This window comes from Puntigrus tetrazona, chromosome 10 (assembly GCF_018831695.1).
Source record: "Puntigrus tetrazona isolate hp1 chromosome 10, ASM1883169v1, whole genome shotgun sequence".
In the NCBI taxonomy this organism is placed as follows: domain Eukaryota; kingdom Metazoa; phylum Chordata; class Actinopteri; order Cypriniformes; family Cyprinidae; genus Puntigrus; species Puntigrus tetrazona.
In genome coordinates this window covers 16,340,661-16,367,882 of record NC_056708.1, presented here as the reverse complement: position 1 = coordinate 16,367,882, position 27,222 = coordinate 16,340,661, and the positions used below count along the sequence as shown (strand labels likewise).

At 36.5% G+C, this 27,222-nt stretch overlaps 3 protein-coding genes across 3 annotated transcripts; 1 reads left to right on the top strand and 2 right to left on the bottom strand.

Annotated features, from left to right (window-relative positions):
• Positions 1-9,744: 9,744 nt before the first annotated feature.
• On the bottom strand, positions 9,745-14,090 carry kctd9b (potassium channel tetramerization domain containing 9b). The gene is made up of 12 exons (XM_043249896.1): positions 13,886-14,090; positions 13,663-13,784; positions 13,527-13,570; positions 13,332-13,431; positions 12,591-12,646; positions 12,369-12,497; positions 12,046-12,113; positions 11,872-11,985; positions 11,644-11,793; positions 10,615-10,720; positions 10,399-10,532; positions 9,745-10,319 (listed from the first exon to the last, which is right to left on the bottom strand). The coding sequence occupies exons 1-12, from the start codon at positions 13,931-13,933 to the stop codon at positions 10,203-10,205; spliced, it is 1,188 nt and encodes a 395-aa protein (XP_043105831.1). The 5' UTR covers positions 13,934-14,090; the 3' UTR covers positions 9,745-10,202.
• A 747-nt stretch (positions 14,091-14,837) lies between these two features.
• On the bottom strand, positions 14,838-21,656 carry actr1b (actin related protein 1B). The gene is made up of 11 exons (XM_043250157.1): positions 21,452-21,656; positions 20,498-20,562; positions 20,104-20,179; positions 19,726-19,851; positions 18,628-18,752; positions 18,327-18,543; positions 18,147-18,239; positions 17,467-17,641; positions 17,324-17,385; positions 17,195-17,235; positions 14,838-16,486 (listed from the first exon to the last, which is right to left on the bottom strand). The coding sequence occupies exons 1-11, from the start codon at positions 21,497-21,499 to the stop codon at positions 16,384-16,386; spliced, it is 1,131 nt and encodes a 376-aa protein (XP_043106092.1). The 5' UTR covers positions 21,500-21,656; the 3' UTR covers positions 14,838-16,383.
• Positions 21,657-22,059: 403 nt separating this feature from the next.
• Positions 22,060-25,854, top strand: march5l (membrane-associated ring finger (C3HC4) 5, like). Its single transcript, XM_043250158.1, has 7 exons — positions 22,060-22,211; positions 22,694-22,796; positions 22,870-23,072; positions 23,872-24,002; positions 24,081-24,264; positions 25,036-25,202; positions 25,277-25,854. Exons 2-7 carry the CDS (start codon positions 22,768-22,770, stop codon positions 25,436-25,438), a joined length of 876 nt encoding a protein of 291 aa, XP_043106093.1. The 5' UTR covers positions 22,060-22,211; positions 22,694-22,767; the 3' UTR covers positions 25,439-25,854.
• The last annotated feature ends 1,368 nt before the right edge of the window (positions 25,855-27,222 follow it).

Below are 27,222 nucleotides of genomic sequence, written 5' to 3'. Positions count from 1 at the left end.
CCTGGGTTAGTCCTCTCGGCATTTAGGAAGTGTTAGCGCAACTTTATGCCACAGTGGCAGTGATGGATGCCGAGGAAAGCAAAACGCGGTTTTGCCGGGGCAAAGCCTGGCCGCACCCAGATCGCCACAAAGGAGCAATCCGGCAAACGCAAATCCGACGGAAAGCACAGAGCGGCGCAAGACGCTGCGATCTGCAGTCTGCACGAAGATAAACGTAGGTGCACGTCATATCGCGATCGGTGAGAGCACAATGCGCGCGGTGGACGGCCACACAGCTGGAAATGCAGTAATGGTGAGGTCATGTGGTAAACGGTTGCCACTTCTGTCAGGATCGTCCATTAAATGGGAAACGCATCCAGTATTTTGAGTATCCCAGAGCCTGTCATTACTTGCAAAGTTCACAAGGGTTGCAGATTTTCTTAAAATTACATGCTTGTGTGGTTTAGCATCATTGCATATTCACAACCCTCTGTGGTGCACCAACAAATGAAACGAGGACCTTAGAGAACAAAGGGCTAGCGAATACCTAGGTCTGCGGTCGCGCTGCGAATTCTGCGCAGACGAGACACGCTTCGTCCGAAACCGGTCTGTTTTGGTACTTTCTGACCATGGCCAAAGTGCGGCTTTCTGCTGTCTAGGGGTTCGGTTGCCCAGTTCTTTCTATGACCTTGCATTTAGTCATGCTGAGAGATTCACAGGAGGCTAAAAATAACCGCTTCGATATAAACACGATCAGGTTCCCCGCGAAACAAATGATTTCTTGACTTCGAGACGTTTTAAATTAGCTTGCTGTCCGAAATGTGTTTTTTTGTTGTTTTTTTGTAAATGTTGCTTTGTTGCAGAAAAAGTGGAAAAGATCCACTTCCAGCTAAATACCGGTATTCTTAACGTTTTAAATGGTGTTGCTTCACAAGTGAATTGGTCTTGTTTCAGGATATTTTTTTAAATACTGTAAAGAGATAAACCCCTGTGCTTCCGATTTCTGCTTGCTAGCGAATACACACATATTGACGGATTGAAAAATATAGCTAATGTAAAAACTAGTTTTGTCTTTATTCTAATCTGCATTTTGTCATGATTTGTCATTTTGGCATATTGATTTATTTCATAAAAGACAGCCTTTAAAACTTCTACCTGGTTACTATGGTTTTGCACAGTAAACTGATGATAAAGGTATGTAACTGTGTTTACTATATAATAAACTATAACTATAACATTTTAATTACTTAAAAATGAAATAAATAACCAGTCACTATTATCCAGTTGTTTACCAGCATGCATACTACTAGCATTCTGGCCGTTTATTAGTATTTATAAAACTTTACATTATTAAAAATACTTTCGATAACTTAACCCACCTTATTTATACCTAACCATAACAACTATCTTACTAACTATACATAAGAAGCTAATTATGAGTATACGGAGGAAAAATGAATAGTTAACAGTTAGCTGATAGTAATAATAAGTCCTGGAGAGTTTGAACAAAATAACTGTTTCTAATAAACACCTCGACCCTGATCCATATTAACCGTATTTACTTAATGTATCGAATAATCCTTAAAACAAGAAAACTAGACCAAAATACTTATTACGCATGTGCATGAGTTTCTTGTGCTGTGTTTTTCCCCTGTATTTTTCTGCTTTCAGCGATTTTTGCTGGTGAGGTGGATGGAAATGTTGTTGTGAATAACACTGGCGGGTCAGGGAGTGTCTCTGGGCTGATGCTGGAGTTCGTGGCAGGGTCTGGGGCTGAGGTTTGGAGACTCTGATGGGCTGAGAGAGCAGCTGGCGGACGGGCTGCGTCCACATTTCCGTATTTTTAACCTTGCCTCATTCTGTGGTGAGTGCCATCAGTCACATCCTGAGACTGCTGTGCACCGCACACAAGAGTTCAACCGCTGGGAGATCTGTCAGAGAAGTGTGGATTAGTTGGAGAAAACCTAAAAACAAAAGCATGGTTTGCGCTAAACGAGGGACGGTTTAGATTAGTTAAAGATGAAAGGAGGCATTATTGACATTTTATAAACACACAGAGGGAAATGTTATTGTTCAAAGGTTTCTCAGGAGACTTCATGAAGCTCTCAGTTGAGCTTTAAATGCATCGTTCATGAAAAAAAACATGTCTTCTGAAGTCATTTCGAAGAATGTTGGTTTCATTTTGATTTTGTTTACGGCAAAGAAAAACCAGTCTCCTCTTTGCTTATATCAAAATCCTGATACATTTTTCTTTCCAAATCCTTGTTGCATGCTTCTAATTCCCGACTGGTGTTTTGTTCGGCTTTGCTTTCTCCTCCGCGTTCGTCACTTCTTACCGGAGCTTACGTTACACCTAAGTCATACGTCTTCTGCTGGATCGCAGTTCTCTCGTATACGCACATCCGACAGTTAGCAGAATTATGGCTGTTATAGTCAAAGTTTTAAAGCCCAGAAGCCGTGTGGAGTACTTTTTAAGATGAGTGGATGCACTTTTTTGGCCTTCAATATCTCCACCCTCATTCACCGCAAAATTGTAGATTCCAAAGCATGGAAGAGCCAGGATATAAATCTCAGTTTGTATTTGCGTGAGAGAAAAAAAAGAATGCTGTCAGTTCATATTTTTTCTATTAATGGTATTATAACATAACTATATCCACACACTATACATCCTGTGGCTCACTGATCAAAATGGTGTTTTCTCCACTCTGAGAAGCTCCATATTATTCATCCTTGAGCAAACAGGGCAGAAGAGCGCCTCTGATCACCCGACACAATCAAACTCCGTCCACGTACAGTTTTATGTTACCTTGTGCGTATACAAGGTCCAAACTGAGAGTATTTACACTTACGGTCTCAGTGCCATGGGCAGGGATACAACGGTAGACCGCCGGGCACCTCTAAATCACCGGAGTTCGGAGAAGCCAGGACCAGGGCCTTCGTCAGCAATCACCAATGTTTATTGTTCGAGGAGTGAGCGAACGCGCTGCGGGATCCTGGAGCAAACAAATACACCGCAGGCTCGGCAGGGCATAAACACTGGCAGCCCCCCTTCGCCCTCCACACAGGAAGCTGCGCTGCGGACGGGGGCGTGGAGGACAGCTGAAAACACACATGCCACGCTACGTCAACATTCACGGCCACATACACAGACATGTGTCAAATTCAGGATATCCGAAGTGGTGGACTTCATTTCCACAAATCATGAGACAGATTTCTGAAGCTCGTCCAAGATCTGGCTGCTGGTTTTCGGATGGGAGCTGCGTGGTTTCTAGCTGGTCAGATGGTCCAGTTGGACCTGTTTTTAACTGGTAGTTTAACATCTTGGTTGAGTCGGGTAGGGCAGGTAGACCACCTGACAACATCTGCTAGAAATCAGTGGTTCTCAACAGGAATCAAAATGATTAAAAACAACACAAAACAACTGGAAATAAAGACACTTCTCACTCCAATTCACTTTTTGTCTCTTATGTATTTTCAAACTTGAAAAAAAAAATTTACACTACAGGGTAGCTTCATTTTAAAGTGTAACTTGTTGAAAAATATAATAATATTAATAATAATAGATAATAATAATATTAAAAATGAATGAATATACATTTATGCTTTTTCAGACAAAAGTATACATTTAAAGTGAAAAAAAAAATATATATATATATAAAAATAAATAAATAAATAAAATAAATAAATATATATATATATATATATATATATATATATATATATATATATATATATATATATATATATATATATATATATATATATATATAAATAAATAAATAATTGTACTAAAATTAACATTTAAAATCAGAATTCAAAACAGAATCATAGACTTCAGTTGTCAGAATTTCTTTTAGTAGAATTATAATTTTTTTATCTTATATAATGTTCTATTTTTATATTTAGTTTTCACTTTAAAAGTGTACTTTTTATTTATTCAGTTTATTGTTATTTACTTTATAATTTGATAATTTTTTTACTTAGTTTTATATATTTTACTAGTTAAACTAAATAATAAAATGTTAAATATATATATATATATATATATATATATATATATATATATATATATATATATGTTTATTATATCAAGTCTTTTTCAAGTATAACTTAACAATATTCAAGGAACAGTTCTGATAACATGTCCTCCCCCTTTTTGTCATTCTAAAACCATACAATATTCTTTCTTTCTTGGAAATGGAATTAAAAGTGTTGCTTGTTTGCATAAAGTGAAAGCATACAGTGACCACTGACTATATCAAGCTCCATAAAAGGAAACTTTTAGCCATAGCTGTATAGTAATAAACAAAAGTGCCCACATACCAACTTCAGTCATCAGATTTACTCATTCAATGGCATTATTCCTGATTATGCCATAAAGCCCCTGTGAGCCTGTGATGAGGTTTCCTGTAAAAGTCTGGCATCGATTCACGCTGCAGCTCTGTAAAAGAACGGCAAGTTAAAACCAGAGCTTTGTCTAAATTAATCAGAGATGATTTATGAATGTTTCTTTAATAAAAGCATGTTTCAGAAGCCCTGCCTTCTCATCTCCTCTCTGGGGCCCAATGTGGCGCCGGCTGCCACAAGCTCCAGATGTGTTTCTTTCTTTTCTCTGCACCGTACCCCACGACCACACGTCTGGATGGGCTCCAGGTGCCAACAAAAGCCCCGTCGGCTCTCCACCACGCCTCTACATCTCCAAAAACACACGTGTGCGGTTTCCTCAGCACGACTGATCAGTGTCACCCGTAAAAATGAACACACACGGACTCTCTCCAGCTCAGATGTTTGAGATTCGTAATAGCTACCTGAGGGAAAATATCTGAAAAGGGCCTTGTTTTGCCATCAGTTGGGGAAAATTTGCGAATGGCGGCCAATGGCGAAATGCTTTTTGGTCCAGATAACGTAGTTTTATCTTCCACCAACAGAGGCTAGCTGGCCTGTTTTTCTCTGTGCAGTCTTTTTAAACTATTAGTTTGAAGAAAGAAGGTGTATATTTAGCGCATTATGCAACTGTGGCCACGGTAAGAGAAACAATGGGTGGGTTTATGATGTGCTTTTATTACACCAGGGATTGTGTTATTTTACCCATTGGCACGTCGGCCTTGAATCTACTGCAGGGTCACATGTCAGTCAAGAAAACATTTCTGCATAAAGAAAACGAAGAACCTGTTTTCAGAAATTTTAAACTATTTGCACGGTGATGTTACTTTCATGAAAATGAAACGCATCGTACTCCTCAAATGATTAAAAAGCACTTTTAAATGATGTAAAAGCATTAATAAATCATACTATTAAATAATGAATACACGTTTTTATTCAAATATAAAATTATTGTATATTAATTTGTAAATATAATAAATATAATTCATGGTATTTGACATCTTTTTTGATAAAGCATATTGGTCAGCTGATGCTATATAAAGTTTGCTATATATAAATAAACTTAAATATTTAATATCAAATTATTTAAATAGCATGAATACATTTTTAAAGTGTTTGTGCATGTGTTAAGTTTCTTTATTTTGCAAAAATAGTTATAAATCTTTCATTATAAAGTAATTTTTTGCTTCATTAAAAAACACTGTATTGCAGTATTTTCAAGCATGAAACTGTACAAAAATACTATACTGTGGTCACGAGGTTTTTCTTTTCAAATAATACTTTTTAACACTAATAATAATAATCCGTAATGACTGAGCAGCAAAATAGAATATCAGAATGATTTCTGAAGGATCGTATAAAAAGTATAGGATAAAAACACTGAAAATTCAGCTTCGCACGCACAAATTAATGACATGTTAATATATATTAAAATAGAAATCGGTTATTTTAAATAGTAATAACATTTCACAGTATTACTCCTGTTACTGTATTTGTGATAAAAAAGATACGTCTTTTAAAAAGTATTTTAAAAAATCTAACCAACCACGGACTTTGAACGATATAGTTATAAATCTAGTCAATTTTGACCTGGACACCTGTGGTTTTGGTGAAGTTCACACAAGCATGTTAGTTTTAAACGGAAGGGAAGTAGAAAGTAAGGTTTTCTTGTGCTACTAAATAGCCACCTTTACTCTTGTATTAACATAACCAAACATCACAACCACAGGCATGAAACAACCTGCATTAATTCACATTTTCTGATGCTTTGATACCACAGAAAACCCGACTGTATTTGGATGATAAATGAAGTGTTGTTGCATCATTCTGGGGTTTGCTAAAATGCTCCCCGGTGACTTAAAAACAGAAACGGTGGTAGATCTTTTCTGCAGCCAACGTACAACACAGGCCCCGTCTTTAATGTAACCCAGATGTCCATTAGGTCTAATAACTCTGCGGTCGTCCCCGCTGGGGCTCACAGGAAAAGGAGTGGGGAGTTCTCGGGTCAGACCGTCCCTGTGCCGGACGCTGGCGGGCCTGTGGGTAGAGGAAGTGGGCGGGAGGAAGGGCCACATGTGCGTGTGGGCGAGTGTGGGCCGGCTACTGCAGCCGCTCGCGAGGACCGTCCATGTGAGGAGGACAAACGCACCACTCATACCTTCACACACACGACACGGAAAGGAGGTGAACGCGGGGCGCCTCGAAAAACACGAGCGCCTGGCCGTACGCCATTTCCGAGATGGCAACTTTAGTCGAGAGGCCAAAGAAAATATTTAAGCACGTTCAAGATACACAAGTACGGACTGGAAGTGCACGTAAAAGCACCGTAAAACTCTTTTACTGCAAAATACAGGATATTCCTCAGAAGTTTCTCGGAAACACAGCGCTGCGATAACTCGCAAACATCCGAACACAAACCTCAGACCGCAATAGCAACGATTGTCTAGTCCAAACGAAATATCTCTTCAAAAACTGACTGACCTGAAATAACAGCGGAGCTCGCTTAATTATTAATATATTCATAAACGAGCGCTGAAGTGATGACGATTTTTGCCAAACAGGAAGTGAGCAATATCCTTCTTTCTCTTAAGGATGTTTTTTTTTTTATGGAATTAGTGTAGAAAATAAGATTTAAGATTATTCACGATCTCAACGAACGAACGAACACAACTTTTATGTATGTTGAAGCCTACACACTATTTTCTGACATATAAAGCTAAAACATAAACGAACTACAACACAGTCTTGTGACTTCAACGTTACTACCCTGAAGGTAGAAGTAGTGTTCGGTGTGATGGCGTTTAATGTCCTTGATGACCTCTGTAAGTAAGTTTGAAATGCGTTTTTTAAGAAGAATACTATAAAAGGTACCTTAAGGGGGCATGACACAGTCTTGAGTACCTATAGAGTAGTACTGCATCCTTGATATGTCCAAAAAGTCTTTGGTTTTATCACATTTATAAAAGAAATCTACAGCTTTACAATTTTCTCCGAAAAAAGCAGAGCTCCTGGAAGCGTGGCGTGTGGGGGCGGAGCTAAAGAATGACGATTGGCAACAAAACACAGACATTCGAAGCCTAAGTGAAGGACCTTAACCTAGAGTTAAACGAGATGGCCTTCGTAGGACGGGCGGAAAAGGAAACAAGTATCACGTTGCTATGCCAACACATGTTGCGCTCTAACACTACTTAAATAAAAAAGAGAATAAAAAAGTAATTGAAAAAAAAAATGCTTTATTTTATTCAGTGTTTGAGGAGCTGCAGCGTATGTACAACGGACATCAGTTAGAGAAAAAAGAAGTTGTATATGGCAACGAAAGGAATTGTGGGTCATCTCTAGCAGAGAAGGATACACCTAAAAACTCGGAAATAAGATTTTTGGCATAAAAAAACTCGGTCATATGTCCAAACTTTGTCGTAATGCAACTTTTTAAAAGTGTAAACAACTCTGAATTCATGAAAGTGCATTTTAAAAGTAGAAGTACGACTGCAGAAGGCTTGAAATATAATGAACTAGTTAGCATAGAGTAGCTTAAAGGCCAATTCACACCACACTGACAAACGCCAACAAACTAGTCTGTCAGCAACCACGGCTTCAACCACAACCTCCTTCAACTTATCTGTTGCCTTTTCATGCGAAGAACGGCACACAAAAACATTAATATGAGTAAAACTGAGATACAGGATAATCCATTTTTTCCCAAGTCAGAGTTGGTGGATGTCTGTTGGCAAAGTGTGAACATTTTATTATTTTTCATGAGATTGTAAATCCAACTGTCAGCTTGAGCCAAAGTGTTTGTTGGAGTTGGTTGGCGTTTGTCTGTGTGGTGTGAATTGACCTTTAATGGTACATTTTCTGTCATTTTGGGAGGAAAACCGTTTAAACGGTGTTGCTAGGCAATATTTAAGTCCGTGTTATTTAATCAGAATTCATCCGCCAAATAATCTAGTCCATTATATTTGTTTATTAACACGGCGCATTGATATGGAATTCGACGTGATTTGGCTCATCCATCCATTTTGATTATTCTGAAAATTGTAACATTATTAATATAACACGGCATGTGTCAGCGTGTTGTACATGTGTAAATAATATTTATACCTAATTGCTGGGCAGATGTTTGCTACCACAGGGAGATCTGCTCATCTGCTCCTGTCGATGGTTTTTCCACACACTCAGGTCCGATCAATCACTGTGGCAGCGCATCCTGGCGAACAGATTTCACGGTCTGCTGCAGTACTTTTCTGCTGTGATGAGCTACTGACCGTCATGGATGAAATGAGGCTGTTCCCAGAAGGTGTAGACAGCAACACGTCTCATCCACACGCTTTGTCGGCGTTGTTAGAGACACTGCTGCCTCTGCTGGCGGCTTGGCGTTATGCACGCTGTTTGGACGAGAGTTATGAGTTATGATTTCACTTGTCCTACCGAATCGGTTGTTTTTATGACTAATAAATAACGTGCACTAAGCTAGTTTCACATCCATTATTTCACGTTGTCATCACTTACTGAAATAATTCCATATGGTTTATGAAACTGTAATCAAATGATCATTAAGCACATTAAAAAATCTCATTACTGTAATGCATTTTTTCTTTTTTTAGTGATTCTTATTATCCTAAATAGTGATTAGCATTAGTTTTTAACTTATTTTAATTTTTTATTTAACTCTTTTATTTTGAAATCGGCATAAAGGCATGGCAACGAACACCATGACACATAAATATTTTAAATGTCTTTTAAAAATAAATAAATAAATAAATAACCAATGCAATTCTTGTATTATTGATTTAATATTAGTCAATATTTGTAATTGTTTTTTCATTATTATATTTTCTATTTTAACTGTAATATTAGAGATTTAATAATTTTTATTATTATTATTTTCAATAATGTCTGTATAGTTCATCTTATCCATATTTCTTAATACAGACTAAAACTAAAATAAAAAAATGTTGCTTTAGCAACTAGCTGGAATTATAAAAAAAAATAATAATGTTTTAAAACGCCTTTTAATGGTAATAAGAGCGTGAAGAGTAATGAGACTGAGATATCTACTAAATCATCATAATATATATATATATATATATATATATATATATATATATATATACATACATATACAATTAGTGATTAGTGATGTAAAAAAGACACATATATAAAATATACAAATATAAAAAGACACATGCAATATGAATATGAACACATACATTTAAATACGTGGAAATATTTTCAAAATATATGCTGTATGTGTATGTATTTATATATGCACATTTATCCCAATTAATCATTTCACAACACTATACTTGCAATAACCTCTCTGCTATGAAACATTGCAGTGCATTGCAATTTAGTAAACTATAAAATTGAAAAGCCAAAATGTCCTTTGAGTCTCCAGTGTTTGACTTTATTGGATCTTATTGGGCTGGTGACATTAAACTAGCAGGTTTCAGCAGATGTTTTCCTCGCTGCATGCAGCACAGTCCTGAAAAGCCACGTAACAGTGAAACAAGTGTAAAATCGGCACGTATGAAAAGGTATAAAATTGCACATTCGCAGAACAGCCACATTCCTAAATCGGAATCAGATGCAAAAACAGACATTTGGTTCACAGACCAGCAGTGACACATGTACAAGCTTGGCACAAATATACAATGTATGCAGAAAATCGTGCATTGAGAAAAGTAGCGAACACCATCCATAATAATGCAAAGATCTGAGGCAACAGCAGACAGCTGATGAACGCATAATATCAACAGGCACAAAGTCACAAGACAGTTTGCAGGTAGGTTTTTATTTAAAGCTGCTCTGTGAAGAGGCTGCAGTCTCGCTGAAGGAGGCTATCTGACGCTCTGTGACATGTGCAGCGGTGTCAGCATCTCCTCAAAAATGGCCCCCTTCACGTTGGAGCCCCGCAGGTTCGCCTCCTGAAGGTCACAGCCGGACAGATCACAGTTCTGTTCGGCAAAAACAAAGAGAAGTGAAGACATGACAAACGACTGGACGATTCTCAAAACAAAACTGACGCGCGCTCACCTCCAGATCGGTTCCAGCCAGAGTCGCCCCCCGCAAGTTACAGTTCTTGAGTTTGGCGTTCTTCAGAGTGGCCACGCGGAGATTTATGCCCGTCATCTGACTGCCCTCCATGTCCACCCCCTTTAGATTGGCTCCTGTCAGGAAATGACAGGCATTACACGCTGGGAAATGTGAGATCCCAGAGAAGCAGTTCAGGATCGAGTCTGCTCAGTTTACCCTCTAGATTTGCTTTGAGTCCTGCGGGATCTTCAAAATTACAGCCTTTGAGAGAGGCCCCTTCTGCATTGGTGCAAAGCATTTTGACGCCCTGTAAATTGGCACCCTGTGAAACGCATGCAAAAACAGCAAATCAGTGTCACTGGCAGACATATAAATGCTGGATACATGCTAGAACAAAAAAAAAAAAAGCATAAAAATATAAATAAAAATAAACACAAATTATATTTTGCATTGAAAAGCTTTTTGATATTTTCCTTTACTTTTTAAAAATGTAATATATTTTTAAAAATTTATTTATATATATTTTTAATAATAGCTGACCTTATTCTCTGCAATGGTTATCCTTAGTTTATCAATTAGATTTGATTTACTTTGACATGTTTGAATATCTTTGTATTACAATGATTTTTCAAAATCATAATTCAAGAGATTCAAAAGTTTGGGAGCAGTCATTTTTTTTTTTAAGAAATTACTTTAATTAGCCCATGACGCATTAAATGGATTAAATGTGACAGTAAAGACATTTATAAATGTTACAAAAGATCCCTGAAAGTTTTAAAAACATTAGTTTTAACAAAAATATTAAGCTGCACAATGGTTTTCAACACTGATAATAATAATAATAATAATAATAATAATAATAATAATAATAATAATAATAATAAAAAGAAAATATTCTTGAACAAATCAGTATATTAAAATTAAGCATTGCCATTTTAGGAATAAATTAGATTTTAAAATATATTCAATTGTACATTTTTTAACATAATATCAAATAAAAAACAAAATAATGAAAAACAAATAATATATTTTTTTCAGATTAAATTAGACTTTGCTTACTATGAACAAGATAAAATATAATAACATTTTATAAAATTGTGTTTACACGCACCTTCTTGGAAATTATGCTTAATAAGTTAGGACATTCCCTCATTGCCAAAAAATGAGGTATAATTTTCTTTAAGATTTTTCTTCTTGCGATTTTGGGTTAAAATATGTTATGGACCCTGGCAGATACACCCTTACATCTAGATTGGCGCTGGACAGGTCAGCTCTCTCCAGGTTGGTGCCACAGAGGTTGGCGTGTGTGAGGTTACAGCGGCTGAGGTTGGCCATCTTGAAGTTGATGTAGCGCAGATCAAGACGAGAGAGATCCGCCCCACTGAAATTCAGGCCCTAGGAGAAACAGCTTACGTTGACAATGCACAATAAAATGAAGAAATAAACCGGTGCAAATATTCAGCTACTTCCTACCTGACATCTAAGTTCTGATTTAGTCGGAGTGGCAAGTAAGAAACGCACAAACTCTTTGCGGGAGATGGGCGAGTGATCGTCGGGAGGCTGAGGAATTCTGAAACGGGACAATCTCTTTTATCCACAAGTCACGTTTTCACCTTCTTGTAACATTTTTAAAGCTTTTTTTTTTACCTTAATAACACCTTCAAGCTGCTCAGCAAGACGCTCGATTCCAAAAAAACGAGCTTCTTCAAGCACACCTGCATAAAATGATTCTCCATAGGAACTCATTTCATATGCAAAGAGCTCAGCCAATCATAACAGAGCTCATTTACATATCAGAACGTAGGTTAAACACAAAACTCTATAGATACAGTTCCAAAAGATGTACGTATGAATGCATATATATCTCTAAAGAAGGGGGGAAATGCTTAAGGAAAACTAAATGATGATGGTTTTCGGTAACAAGCCGTAGGAAGCACATAAAATGCTGGAAAATGTCTCTACTGTCTTACCCAGCAGATTGATGCCATCATTGATAATGAGCTGGCCATGTCTCAGGTAATTTAATATGGGCTCAAAGTAATCTGGACTCCGATCAATGAGATACGCCCCTTGCTCGTCCTGTTTGTTTCCCCAAACATCTGCCGGGAAATGACAAAAGAAAAAAATGCAGCATGAACAGAAGCACATGCACAATTTTTTTTTTGAACATTAGACACTGGTTCAGTCCTCACCCTTGTCTCTGAACATGTGAGCCAACATGCTCTCCGCTTCTTTGACCAAAGTGCTCCTAACAATCACACAAAAGTGTTCAAGTGTTAGATTTATCACATGGCACAGTTGTGGACTGGATGGGTAGAGGGCATTAATGTGACAAAAACATAGTATTTTCATTTTAGTCCACTTATGTTATTCTGAGTGCTTAAGTGTTTTTTTTTACCCCCCACAGGTTATCTAAGAGTTTTTCCACTGATTTAATTATAGTTTTAACGTAACCATTTAACCAATATTATAATATCATGCATGTTTAAAAAAAAAAAAAAAAAAACGTAATTTGAAGAACCCAATCCAATGAATTTTGTGGCTAAAAAAAATAAGTTCAAATGTTTTCAGTTTATTTACTTTCATATTAAAATATGATTATTATAAAATATGCTCAACATCATAAAGTAAAATATGTTTGTAATACATTTTTCATCAGCATAGTTAAAAACACGGCAACAAATTTTACCAAATGAAATTAGTTATATCGATTTATATATGTATTCATCAATTGTATTATTATTTATATTACAAATCATATAATTAAACAGACTAATTTAAATCATGTATTTTATTTCACAATGCAGTATTGAGAACTAAATGTTAGCGAAAATAAATAATAAATAAACAAAAGATGGTTGATTATGCTGGTTATGCCATTTTAGATTATGGATGACGGTTAATGAGATTAGTGTGATCTGTTTTGACTTCACCGTGTGGTTGTGAACCGTCGGCCTCCCACATTGAGGGTGATCCAATCTGTGTGTGCCCAGGAATGAAACTCATGCGGACTCTCTAGGTTATTTGGTGGATCTGCAGGATATTATTCAGTTATGGTGTTTTAATGCAACTGAAAACATATCTAAAAGAAGCATATGCCAAATCTATAGTTATAATGCCAAACTCACCAACAAAAGAATCTCCTTCCGATATATACAAGACATCATCATCCCTGTACCACAGAAACAAGCGTTTTAATGTTAATGATGATATACATGTAAATATACTTGTTTTATACATAAGATAGCTAGTTCCTGCTCTTACCTGATAAGAGCTATATCATCAATAAGACCTCCTTTCCCATTGTATATGTTGGCAGCTTTTATTCCAAATTTTGTGCTTGCAACTGACAGCAGATCAGCTAGAGTTCCATAAACTGCCACCACCTGACGCAAAAGTCATGAAAGGAGCAACAACGTGTTATTTATTCAGTAAACATGCCATTAATTATGCATTAGACAGACAATAGATGACAAAACACGCTCACCTTGCCATTGTACGAGGTTCCATTTACAAAAAGCGTGACTCTTCTCATGTCCGAGCTCGTACTGTGACTCCTCAGTATCTATTTTTTATTGTTTTTAAACTCCACGTTACCGTAATTCATCGAAGCATTTCCGACTACTGCAGAGAGCTATTTACTTCCGTCATTTCTGCGGCCAATCAGAGACAGAATCGAGCGCTGTAGGCCAGTTCCACTGAAATACAACAACTCGCATTGTCCAAGGGTGGGCGGGGTTAAAGGACTGAAAGTCTATTCTGATTGGCCAGGCACGATGACGATAAATAATTGTTTTGATTTTTGTGTGTCGTGAATTATCTTTTCAATGCATAGTGACGTTTCTCTGTTGTCGTCATTTGATACAAAATTATTGTCAAAGCCGCTTATGAAGTAACGCGTAGATGACCGGGTCACGTGGTGCTCGCTACTTTTCTCACCGCTTTCGTGATGGCCGAATCACAGCCGTTTGTAATTACTTGATGTATTTTATAATCGTCTTGTTTCTATTAGTACGTCAGGTACTAATTGATGGAATTGATTTAACGGATCATATTGTGTGTGTTTGACCGTCCCCAATAAGACAAAAAATACTCGACTAAATTTGGAAAAAATTCAGTTTTCTGAGCCATCAGGAAAACATGTTTGAATAACTGAATCTTTATATATATATTTATAGATATAATTTACTTTTACGATATTTCACAATCAATAATAGTAACTGTAATATGTCATCATATACTTTAAACATAGTCGATTCAGGGAGCTCTAGACTTACAAAAAACAAAAACAAATATAAGTTCTTGTATTACAAAGTCACATAGACAAAATGTGAGAAAACTTCAGCAGTCTTAAAAACCACTGTTAGCAACATCAGCAACAAAGCACAAGACGACAAACACTAACACTGATGTGTGTTAACACAATGCACAGAAGCTTATTTCAGACAGCATTAATTTATTTATACTGAATTTACAAAATTAAAAGAAAAAGCAACAATTGAAGAAACAGGTTTGTACATTTTAGTCCTTTTTGTCGTTTATTTTTTGGTTTTTAACAGTTTGAATAGCAATCCACTGTACACAAGGCTTATGATGATATTTCTATATCTTTAAAAAGGAAAAAAACAACCAAGATGCTCTGACTTTCCAATGACGACACTGGAGTAAGGCGATTCTTAGGTTGGACAAACTGGACTTAAACGCAACCCTGCTACCCCATCATCCCCTTAGAGAGCAGCTCGCTTTCAACAAACACTACAGAAATACTAGTGCCAGAAGAGCTTCTAAATCCATTCAGCCACCCTCTGCCTTCGATATCCACGTCGATGAGATTTACAATGAAATAACACACAATCTCAGTCGTTCTGTTGAGTTCATGCACTAATCTGGAATTCGGGAAGAGTCTGAATTTACATCGAAATCGTGCCACAATGATGAGACGTCTCATGGCAAAGTAAAACTCACTGGACGACTTCATTAAAGCTTCAGTCAACAGCTCTGGTTCGTGGGTAGGATCGTGGGAAATGTTCAGAGAAAGAAAAAAACTCGAAAGGGCTAATGTTCGCATCAAGTCGATTTTTGTGCGGTAACAATTATGCTTCACAACTTAAAGCTGACAAACATAATTCTAAGAGCGACACTTCAACAAAAAGACAGTAAACAACTCGAAAAATGTTCCTTAAAGCCGCCGCGTTTCATTAACCAATGATTCCATGTTAAAATGTGCTGTATACTAATAATAACACTTGTCGACATTTCAAGCAGCGAAAATTCTAGCTACCTACCGTGTATTTTGTATTTCAATTTACATTTAGTTCCCTTGAGCTATAGAGTGGTTTCAACCTCGAGATGGTCAAGGGGAGGGACACAGACAGGAAACACAGTAGTGTCCATTAAAGTGAATTGTTGTAGTGGTGAGCGATGCTTTTTTTTTCTCTAACGTATACGCTCTTCATTAACAAATAGGAATAAAAATACTACGCTGACAACTGCGACATTTAAAGAAAATGATCGATCTCTTCGGTTCTGGAATGAAATTCTTACAACAGAGTAAAACATTCACCTTCATGTTTCATTAGAATAGATATGACGGTATCATACAGGGCAGGGTAAATAGTGTAATAAATATCTAAGCGCTGAATCGAAGCATTGGCTTTAAATGAAACAATAGTTAACAGTATTGACTGATGCCCTGAAAAGCCTTTTTTTTTTTTTGTTGGTTTTTTTTCGTGTTTGATGGGTGCAGAACGGACAAGGGATGCCCGGTCGCATCCTGCCCCAGTGCCACTCCGCCGGGTGTCCCGGATGAGAGCTGGGCAGGGGACACGGAAGGCATGCCTTAGCTGCGGATGGGAGGCCCGGCAGGTTCGCTGTCGGGATGGGAAGGAGAGAGAGAGAGAGAGAGGGTAACAGAGGGAGGCCAAGCGAGAGAGGAGAGGGATGTGAAACCGCAGAGATGAGGGAGGCCGGTGGCCTTAAACCCCATTAAAATGTTTTCCGGTGGATGGCACGGGCGCGATCTTCCTCGTATTCCTTCTTGGAGACCCACATCTTCTTAAAGGTGTCGAGTGAAGCAAGGATAGATCCCCTGTACAAAAATGAAGGAAAAAAGAATATTAAGAACACTGCAAAATATACCAAAGTGTTTTTTTTTTTAAAACTTACTTATAGGTTCGGAATCTATAATTTCTTTTTTATTTTTATTCTTTGAAATAAAGAATGCTCACCAAAGTTGGATCTGTTTGTCAACAAAATAACAAAATACTGTGAAATATTTTCAATTTTAAAAACTTTATTTTAATATATTTTAAAATGTAAGTTTTATATTCTTTATTGACACATTTTATTAATTGGCTCATTTTTACTGCATTTTTGTTCATTTAAATTTCAGTTCTTCTTTGTCATTTTGGTATTTTCTTGTCTTTTTAATCTATTTTAATTAATTAAAGTGTAATTTTTTTCAGGTTTAGTAAGTAATTTTAGTGCTTCAACAAGCTTTAATTAGCTTAAACTTTTAATATTTTTTTTAAACATCTACAGAGAAAAAATATATAATAATTGTATTTTTCAACGTTTCAATGTTTGAACACTTCTAGTTAACAATATTAACCCTGAACTGGTGGCATTTTCAGGATTATTTTTGCGTTGTATGATCTTCTTTTAAAAGAACAGTATTTAAATCATTTTAATAAATCTTTTGTAACTTTAAAAACACCTTTACTGTCACTTTTAATCAATCAACGCTCCAAGTTACTGTTTTGTGCAACAAAGGCCCATATATACACACTGTTCTTACCCTATCCATGTTGAATAAAGTCTCTCTTGTGGTGCAGATATCTGAAACAACAAAAAGATTATTTATACAACATATTTAAAAACACATTTCTTACACCAAGCAAACATTTCTTAGCAGCGGCAGAGTCACCTTAATTTTAACATCTTTGGGCGCAAGTTTCTTCACTTCGCTTAACAACCGGTCTCCAAAACCTGCAGGATACAAAGATAAGAGTTTCAGTTCTGTCTCTGGATGGAGAAGTGAGATGCTTTCGATTGATCTCATCGCTCTACCTTTAAGGAGCGTTGAGCCACCAGACAGCACTATGTTAGAGAAGAGTGTGCGCCGCAGATCCATGTCTGACTTCTGAATGGCAAAAGCCAGCACCTCATGAATACCCTCGCTCTCATCTCCGATCAGATCAGGCCTGAAGAGAAGCTCTGGAGCCCTGAACCGTGCTGGGCCGATCTGAGGGAGATAAACCACTGTGAGTAACAAATCAAGTTGATGTCCAATTAAAATCGACTCTATTTACTTTCTTAACACACAATTCAGGCGCCATCATGAGCGAGTTTTCAGTCCCACATATAAAATATGTGACCTTGGACCTCAAAACTAGTCATAAATAGGACAGGAATAATATAATAATAGCCAACAATACATTGTAAGGGTCAAAATGACAGATTTTTCTTTTATGCCAAAATGCATTAGGTAAAAAGATCATGTTCCATGATAAGATTTAGATTTTTTTTTTGGTTCACCCTCAGATTCCAGATTTTCAAATAGTTGTGTCTCAGACAAAGATGTTCCTATCTTAACAAAACCAACATCAATGGAAAGATTATTTATTGAAATCTTAATTTTTTTAAATTATGACTGGTTTGTGGCTCAGGGTCACATATGGCACGTTTTCTGAATGCCATTTCACGTTGACTTATCGTACACTAATATATGCAAGCAATCTCATTCTTACATCTAGAGTGCTTCCGTCGGGGAGTGTGTATTGTGCTTTTTCAGTCTCTAGAGTTTCATCCTTCTGGGGGTTGAGGGAAAGATAGCAGGCCCTCTGGAAAACAAAACGGCTTTTTCACACCATTTCGAATCTAGATTATAACTTCCGTCAAGAAGGAGCCGCGTAAGCGGATTCTCTTACCTCCTTGATGGTGCGCACGACCTCAAACTCTGCAGAAGTGTGGAAATCGTAGCCTTCCTTGCGCAGGAGGAGACGGAGGTACCGGGAGACGTCGCGTCCGGCGATGTCCACGCGCATGATGGAATGCGGAATGGCGAATCCCTCGTAGATGGGGACCGCGTGCGTCACACCGTCACCGGCGTCCAGGACCACGCCTGTGGTTCGGCCTGTGGCGTATCTGTCAGACACGAAGCACGTTTGCATGAGAGAGGGAACAGGAAGTGTGATATCAGAAAAAAGAACTTCAAAGCGAACAACTCACAAACTGAGCACCGCCTGCATGGAGATGAACAGAGCCGGCACGTTAAAGGTCTCGAAGAAAACCTCAGCTGCCCGTTCGCGGTTTTTACTGGGGTTCAGCGGCGCTTCCGTCAACAGTACAGGATGCTGCGAAAAAGCATCAAAAATACGCATGACTGAAACATTGTTATTATTCATTTAAACTATAAAAATTGTTAACGGTAACTGAAATGAATGAGATCAAATAAACAAAAGGTTGCACTTTATATTTCATGTGATGTTGCTACAGAAAATTACAAATAAATAAAGATTATTTGAAGATAAATGAACTACACGTATTCTCAATAGGGTTGTGTTATTGTGAAGAATTGGTTTAGGGCTAGTTACTACTGTAATTATACATAAATTATGCCATTTTTACAATTAAGTACATGTAGCATGTAAAAATATCACTATATAAAAATAATAATAAGTATAGTATCAAAAGGTATCAATAAAGTCATATTAAAAATTAATATGAAAAAATGAAAAAGGTAAGGAAATGAAAGAAGAAGAAGAATGAATATGACCCTGGATCACAAACTAGTCATAGTAGCATGAGGATATTTGTAGCAACAGCCAAAAATACATCAAATGATTTTAATGTATGCCAAAAATCATTAAGATACTAAGTAAAGATCACGTTCCATTAAGATATTTAATAAATTTACTACCGTAAATACATCAAAACTTAATTTTTAATTAGCGATACGCATTGCTAAGAACTTCATTTGGACAACTTTAAAGGCGAGTTTCCCCCACAACTCCAGATTTTCAACCGGTTGTGTCTCAAAAATTCAAATTCAAATTTTATTTGAATCAAATAAAATTTGTCTCAGTCAAATATCGCTCTATCCCAGCAAACCATATATCAATGGAAAGCTTATTTATTCACAATTGCCCCTTATGGCTGGTTTTGTGGTCCAGGGTCACTGAATATAACAACTGAAATAACTTTTGGTTGAAATAAATATAAAAACCATATGTAAAATAAAAATAAACTGTATTTAAAAAATAAATGTTTTTTTTTTAAATTACAGTAAATATACGCACACAAAATACATCAAATATACACCCGTACCTCCTCAGAGAAGGTCTGCAGCTGTTCCTTTGAGTACACGTACTGCCAGATGCGCTCCATGTCATTCCAGTCTTTCACAATACCATGTTCCATAGGATAGCGGACAGACAGCAGTCCCCTGTGCTCCTGAACACAGAACACAAATAAACAGCATGAAATCAAAACTATCCGCCCAAGTTATATGAACTGTTCTTTTGTGATGACATACATAAAATATTATTAATCAATAACATCCCAGGTTAAATTAAGTCCCACACAATATTATTTCTGACTAAATATTGCGACACATTATGCACTGTGAATGTCATTATATATTGTCCACAATTTAAAGAAAAAAAAAAGAAAGAAACATTCTTCAATTAAAATAAAAAGGTTTACTTCAGCTTTGGGTCCAATGAAAAGATCACCCTCAAGGGCACCAGCCATCACCCGAACATGCTTGGGTCGCCCCACGCTACAAATAAACACATTACACATTAACAACACTTTACATGACTAAAATATGATTTTCACACAAAAAGCCTGTATTTATAAAAACAAAAGGCATGTGTGATCATTTGGCAAACTTAACGATAGCTAATATTACATCAATAAACAATATTGACGCTAAAATTAAGCAAGTTTTGTTAAGCAATATTTTATTAAATATTAAAGCAAATTAAATGATCTGGTTTACATCTGAACGTATTTTAAAATGTAATTTATTCCTGTGATACAATGATCACATGACCCCAAACTCTAATGTGGTAATATCAATAAAATGGTTACTTACTAATTTGGGAAACAGTATTTAGGGATCTGATCTCCAGCAAAGCCAGCTTTTATTACTCCAGATCCCTGGAAGAGAAATTGTAAAGCAAGTTAAATACTATATAAAAGCCACAATTGTCCAAGAAGGTGTTTCAAAATAAACTTAAACTATAAAAGCTCAAACAGTGAACGTGTTGTAAAATGAATCATCCAATGATCTGATCCCTCCTTGTTTGTTCTTGAGTCATGAGACAGAGCTGGAGGGAGCAACAAAAAAAACCTACAGACTCCAGAAGAGTCACACTGTGAGAAAACAACCTAATGTTTCATTGAATATCACTGACGTTTAAGTTTTCATAATTTTAGCAACCTGTCAAACTGACACATTCAGTCTTTGAGGTCTCCCACCTTAACTATGATTAACAGTTGAGGCTTACTAGTCCTCCATCTATAGCTTAACACTTTTGCCTTTTAATAAAATCCACTTTCTAACTTATATTAACTATCTTATGCTGATAAATGTGGCTGTATGTATAAGGCGGGGCCACAGCCAGCCATCTTAGCAACAATAACAAGTCCGGCTCAAATACAGGATTTTATCTGACAGATATGCTTTGACAACCATGCATCTTGCGGTATTTTATTCATTTGTACAATGCTGAACCATTTATTGAAGCTTGAGAGACTCTTTTAACGCACCACTGAAACGAATGACAGATCAGCTTTATAGCGATGCATCATTCTGACCAGCTAATGCTTCAAGATAACGCAATTTAGACGGATATTACAATGTTCGGCTTTATATACTAAAAACAGTCAGACGTGCATCAGACTGTGCACATTATTAACTAATTAAATTAAATCCTAAACACCTCTCATTTAGCATTGGCCGGCTAGCGCAGGTTTTGGCACAATGGCATTAGCTTTAGCCTCTTAGCACAGACTGGGTGTGGAGGGCTGCTGACATCATACTCACATTATCAATCACAACCGGCTGGTTGGCTATAATATCATACGACTCCATGTTCAACCTGCGCTTGAGTGCGTTTTTCGGTCAACTCGTTCTCAAGAAGCACCGATTATGATTTTCTTTTCATGTAAATAAAAATAACCGTCGCTGCTTGGCAGTACAACCACTGGCTGAGCGGTGATGGGTCAACCGAACCGCACTGTGGAGGGAGCCAATCAAACCCTAGTAACTAGGAGATGATTGACAGCTCATTTAGCCAATAGCCATTTAGTTCGCAGGCGCAGCTTGAGAACCTCCTATATATGTGAAGACTGTAATTTGTAGAGCGTGATTTGATACATTTGTTTATATGTTACTTTCAAATATAGAAATAGAAATTAGAAATTAAAAATATATGTCTTTAATTCACAGTTTTTGTCAAGGAACAAAATAATGGAGAGAACGACTGTAGTAGCAGATTGGATCCTTTATTTTTGTATTCCAAAATAAATTGGCATATCTTACAATTATCCAACACACGTAATTTACTTATTAGTTTCATGTATGTATGTATAATAAATATAATATACAAAAAATAGAAATATATATTCAGCGAGGCATTCTTGCAACTTAGAGACATTTATTTTGACACACGGAAGTGGCCTATCCGGAAGTTGTTCTGCATAAGGTTGTTGTTCTGTCCTCCGAGAAATTGAAAGTGTCAAATAAGCTGGAGATCTAAACTAAACGCATATCTGAAACATTTACAGCTATAAAACATCTTCAGGTGAGGATCTACACTGAATTCGGTTAACAATGTTGTCTGAATGACACGTTTCGGTGCGTTAGAGCTGTTAAAACATAAACCTAAACGTTTTGTTAGTTTAATGTGAGTCATTCCATGTGAAAATAGTCCTGAATTAAAACATAATTTAAATGTTAATTTGTTAAGTGAGAAATGTCCACTGACATGACATTCTTACGTGACTAGGGTCCGATTAACAACAAAAAAAACGCAAATATAAGATAAGATAATTTTTTTACTGTGCATCTTTCATACAAATACGTTAGTAGAATAAATACAATTATCACACTTCATATTGTAATAATAATAAAAAAGTGATTTTTTTTCAATCCCTCTAACATATGACCAAACACTGTATGCATTTTACTCTATTTTACTTCTAGTAGAAGTGATACAGAATGAACATTATGATAATATCTAAAATATTTTTTAGTCATGCAGTCATGTCTGTTGATCTGTATTAGGAGGTGTTGTACACTGAGCCTGATCTGGCGTACTCATGGTTGAGCTAGAGAGTGTGGATCGAACCTGACACAAGATGGCCTGTGTAGATGAACCTCCAGAGAAGTGAGTTTCTCCGTCAGCTTCTCCATCAACCAGGACTGGTTAGCACTAATAGTAATCTGTTGTCCGATGACAGGCACTGCTGGGTGTGTTTTGCTACGGAGAAGGAGGACCGAGCTGCAGAATGGGTTAGCCCATGCCGGTGTAAGGGCTGCACCAAGTGGATCCATCAGTCCTGCTTACAGCGATGGCTGGATGAAAAACAGAAGGGAAACAGCGGAGGAGCCGTCAGCTGCCCACAATGTGGCACTGAATACCGGATAGTTTTCCCCAAAATGGGTGAATATTCCTTCCTTTTTTTCCTTTTTTTGAAGGAAAACGTATTGATGCCTTTCCATGTGTTGTCATGGATTGTCAAATTATTGCGTACTTGCAAAATGTGCCAGATATTTTGGATTATTAGCTCCTGATAAAAGTGTAGAACTCTCAATTCTGCTTTGCACCAGTTTAACAGTGTACATAAAAATATTTTTCATAGGTTTAGTTAACAATAACACCGTGCCGTTATTGTTACTTAAAACTATTCTATATATTTTTCTATTGACTGAAATAAAGTTAACAAATTAAAATACAAATATTAGATAAAATCTTTGCAACTAATAAAAATAAAAACTAAAAAATGTTTAATATATATATATATATATATATATATATATATATATATATATATATATATATATATATTACACACACACACACACACACACACACATATATATATATATATATATATATATATATATATATATATATATATATATATACATACATACAAAATTTATACTAAAATAAAAATGTAAAACTAAATGCAGATTCTGAATATTAATCAGTGTAATAGTATGTAAATAATAATAAACTTTGCTTTATAACACAGTTTTGCACTTGCTTAGTTGGCAAACTTTATCGTTTAGGTATATTATCATTCATATATTTTTTAACAAATGAGCTCATAAAATGTGACAAAAGTGCCCAGATTCTGCGTGGGCTTACCAATGTGCAATACTCTGACATTCTGTTTGGCTGTCATTCTGTTAATTTAATAGGGAAGTGTTAATGTGTGGTTTTGTGTCTCGTCCAGGGCCTCTGGTGTACTTCCTCCAGCAGGTCGACAGAGCTCTGTCCAGGGCCAGTCCGTTCGCCGCAGCAGGAGTCGTGGTGGGCACCGTCTATTGGTCGGCAGTCACTTACGGTGCCGTCACAGTTATGCAGGTGCGTCACAGACAGAAGGATAAGGGGATAAGGGGCTCTTCTTGGCTCTTTTCAACACATTTTCTCATCTGTTTTCAGGTGGTGGGCCATAAGAAAGGTCTGGATGTGATGGAGCGTGCAGATCCTCTCTTCTTACTCATGGGTTTACCCACCATCCCCGTCATGCTGGTGCTGGGGAAGATGATTCGCTGGGAGGATTACGTGGTGCGGCTTTGGCAAAGACACTCTTCTAAGCTTCAGATCTTCAGTGGGCTTGTACCTGGTATGTGGACAACAGGGTTAAACTTGTCAATAGTTCATTATAGTGTTGTTATTGTTAACTAAATGTAACTAAATTGAAATGACATAAATTGTTCGTTTTTCATGATAAAAAATATTTTTACTAAAACCTTAACTTAACCTTAAATACAAAAGATAACGGCAAGTCATAGTAACAAAATAAATATAATTTATTCTAAAAGTAAAATGAAAACTGAAATGCATATTCACAAAGACTGAAATAAATAAAAATAAAGCAAAATTATTCAATCAAAAACAAAAAGTCATAAATAAAACCTAATAAAAATTACATATCACTTTCACTAAAAAAATTATAAATATTCAATTGTATATCATATAGTACATTAAACTAAAATTAAATAAAAGTGAATAAAACCTAATAAAAAATTACAAAAGCACATAGTGAAATTATTAAAAACTTCAAATTCAAGTATTGAAATTGCTAAAAATGAAATACAAATAAATTTTAATATGTTAATATGATTTTTTTTTTTAAATAAAACAAAAGCCAATACAAAAGTACATAAAATCACTTTTATCAAAATGCAAACTAAAAATACAGACGAATTCATCAAAGCAATAAAATTAAGTTAAACTTAAATGTTTTATATTGTGGAGGGTTGCAAAAACGAGCTCGTTTGCGTCTTAGCATTTCTGACCCATTGTCACAATCATACCATAAGTTTATGCTCATAATAATAATAATATTTAAAAGTATAAGTTTTAAAGCAGAAAGCTTCATTTGTTTGTGCAGGTATGGGCCGTCCTCTGCCCCGCATCCCAGCCGAGGGTAGTTACGGAGGAGATCATCTCTCTGTATCTCGCACCCTGTGCGGCGCCCTCATCTTCCCCTCCATCGCCAATCTGGTGGGACGCCTCCTGTTCCGCAAGGTCACGTCAAACCTGCAGCGCACCATCCTGGTGAGGGTCCCAGAGCGTTGAGACTCTTCCATACGTTAGGAAGTGTGCATCCTAACCCGGTTTTCCTCTTCTAGGGTGGCATTGCTTTTGTGGTGATCAAGGGAGTGCTGAAAGTATATTTCAAGCAGCAGCAGTACCTCATCCAGGCTAACAGACACATCCTGAACTACCCAGAGCCCGAGGGACGAGCAGACGGCACTTTTGAGGACGACAACGAAGACAGTAGCAACGAATGAAGACGATGCTCTTGAGGAAATCAACAAATGCACTGTAGTATAGGATTCTCAGTATAAAGAAAGACATATTTACAGATGTTTAAAGACGTAATTTCTCAGCTTTACGTGGCTCTAAATCAGCACAAACACATATTTGCTATGTGTTACTAAACTGCAAGGAAGATGGAATTCTTTCGTCGGTGAGGAATGTCTGTTGGGGTGTTAAAAGTGCCTGTAATAGCAAAACACACCAGTAGATGGCGCCAAATGCAAAGCTGGTACCTGCACTGTGCACTGATGTCTCTGATGAAGACATTGTCATTTAGGCTGCAAATGTACCAGCACAATCATGTAAGCAGTTTGGGAATGAGTTAATTGATTCTGATTGAAGATGCACTGGCTCTTTAATGACAAATAAAGGATGATAAACACACAAACTTTGACTTGGATGCTTTTAAGACGGTGGTTTACAGTAATGGTTTTTAACCTGGAAAATTACATCTGAACCATTTCAGCGCGCAGTTAAAGAAATAAGAGCAAATCTGAAATTACTGTATTTGGGGTTTTTTATGGATATTAAATGGTTTATTTTACATTAAATCTGTGATATTTTTTTCACGATTATTAAGTGTATTTTTCAGACCAAATTCAAATTGAAGTTATTTTTTTTATTGTTTCTGATTACGTTAATGCAGAAGATCTTCACTGTATTAAAAAAAAAAAAATTAATATTCAATTAATGCAATACAATTTCAATTGTGGTGAAACTAGCATAAAGGCACTACAATAAAAGCCATGATGCACTGAAATAAAATAGAAATAAGCATAATTTGTCCTCATCGTGAGATTTTTGTCACGAAAAGAATTTAACAATCCAACCAACCTTAACAGTTCTAAAAATGCGATTATTTTGTAATACATAAAACACAATCTTGATTTTGTGGTCAGGATTCATATTCATCCAGATAAGAAAACTGCTTTTCAAATACAACGAAAATACTGAGTGAATCTTATAACGGTCTGAGAAAGAATATTGATCTGCTGCATTTGTATTGAATACATTTACTTACCAATGAATTCTCTGCAGTGAATGGGTGCCGTCACGATGAGATTCCAAACAAATGACATCACAACACAGTCTAATTATACGAGTTTGTATAAGAAATAAAACCATCAATGCTTTTTTAAGTTAAAATTGTTGCTTCTGGCTACAATATTTTTCCATAATGTTATTTATTCCTTTGAAAAATGTGTCTCATCAGGAGAGAAATATGCACAGATCGAGCACAAACAAAAACAGTTCTAAACAAATTCGTTGGTGGATTTAAGTGGACAACAGGGGATAGACTTCCACTGGAGAAAGTATTTTTTGCTTCAGAAGATGTTAATTGTGATGTATTGTTTATCAACTGAGTCTCCTTTTGATGGCACCCATCATTTCTGTTTCAATGAAGAAACAACCTGGATGGCCTGAGTAACTTTTCATTATTGGATGAAATTATGAAAATAGCCTTATTTTCCAACGCCCCTAGAGCTAAACAGTTGAGCTTTACCGTTCAGCCGATCTCCGGGCCTTGGGGTAGCACTTTTAGCTGCAGCTTAGCATAGATAATTGAATCCGATTAGACCATTAGCATCTCGCTCAAAAAAATTAACAAAGAGTTTCGATATTTTTCCTATTTGAAACTTGACACTTCTGTAGTTACACTGTGTAATAACACCGACTCAAAATGATTTTGGGACTATATTCCAGCGTAAAAATCTGCCGTACAGTGAGTGTAGCAGGCGCAATGATTTTCAGGCAC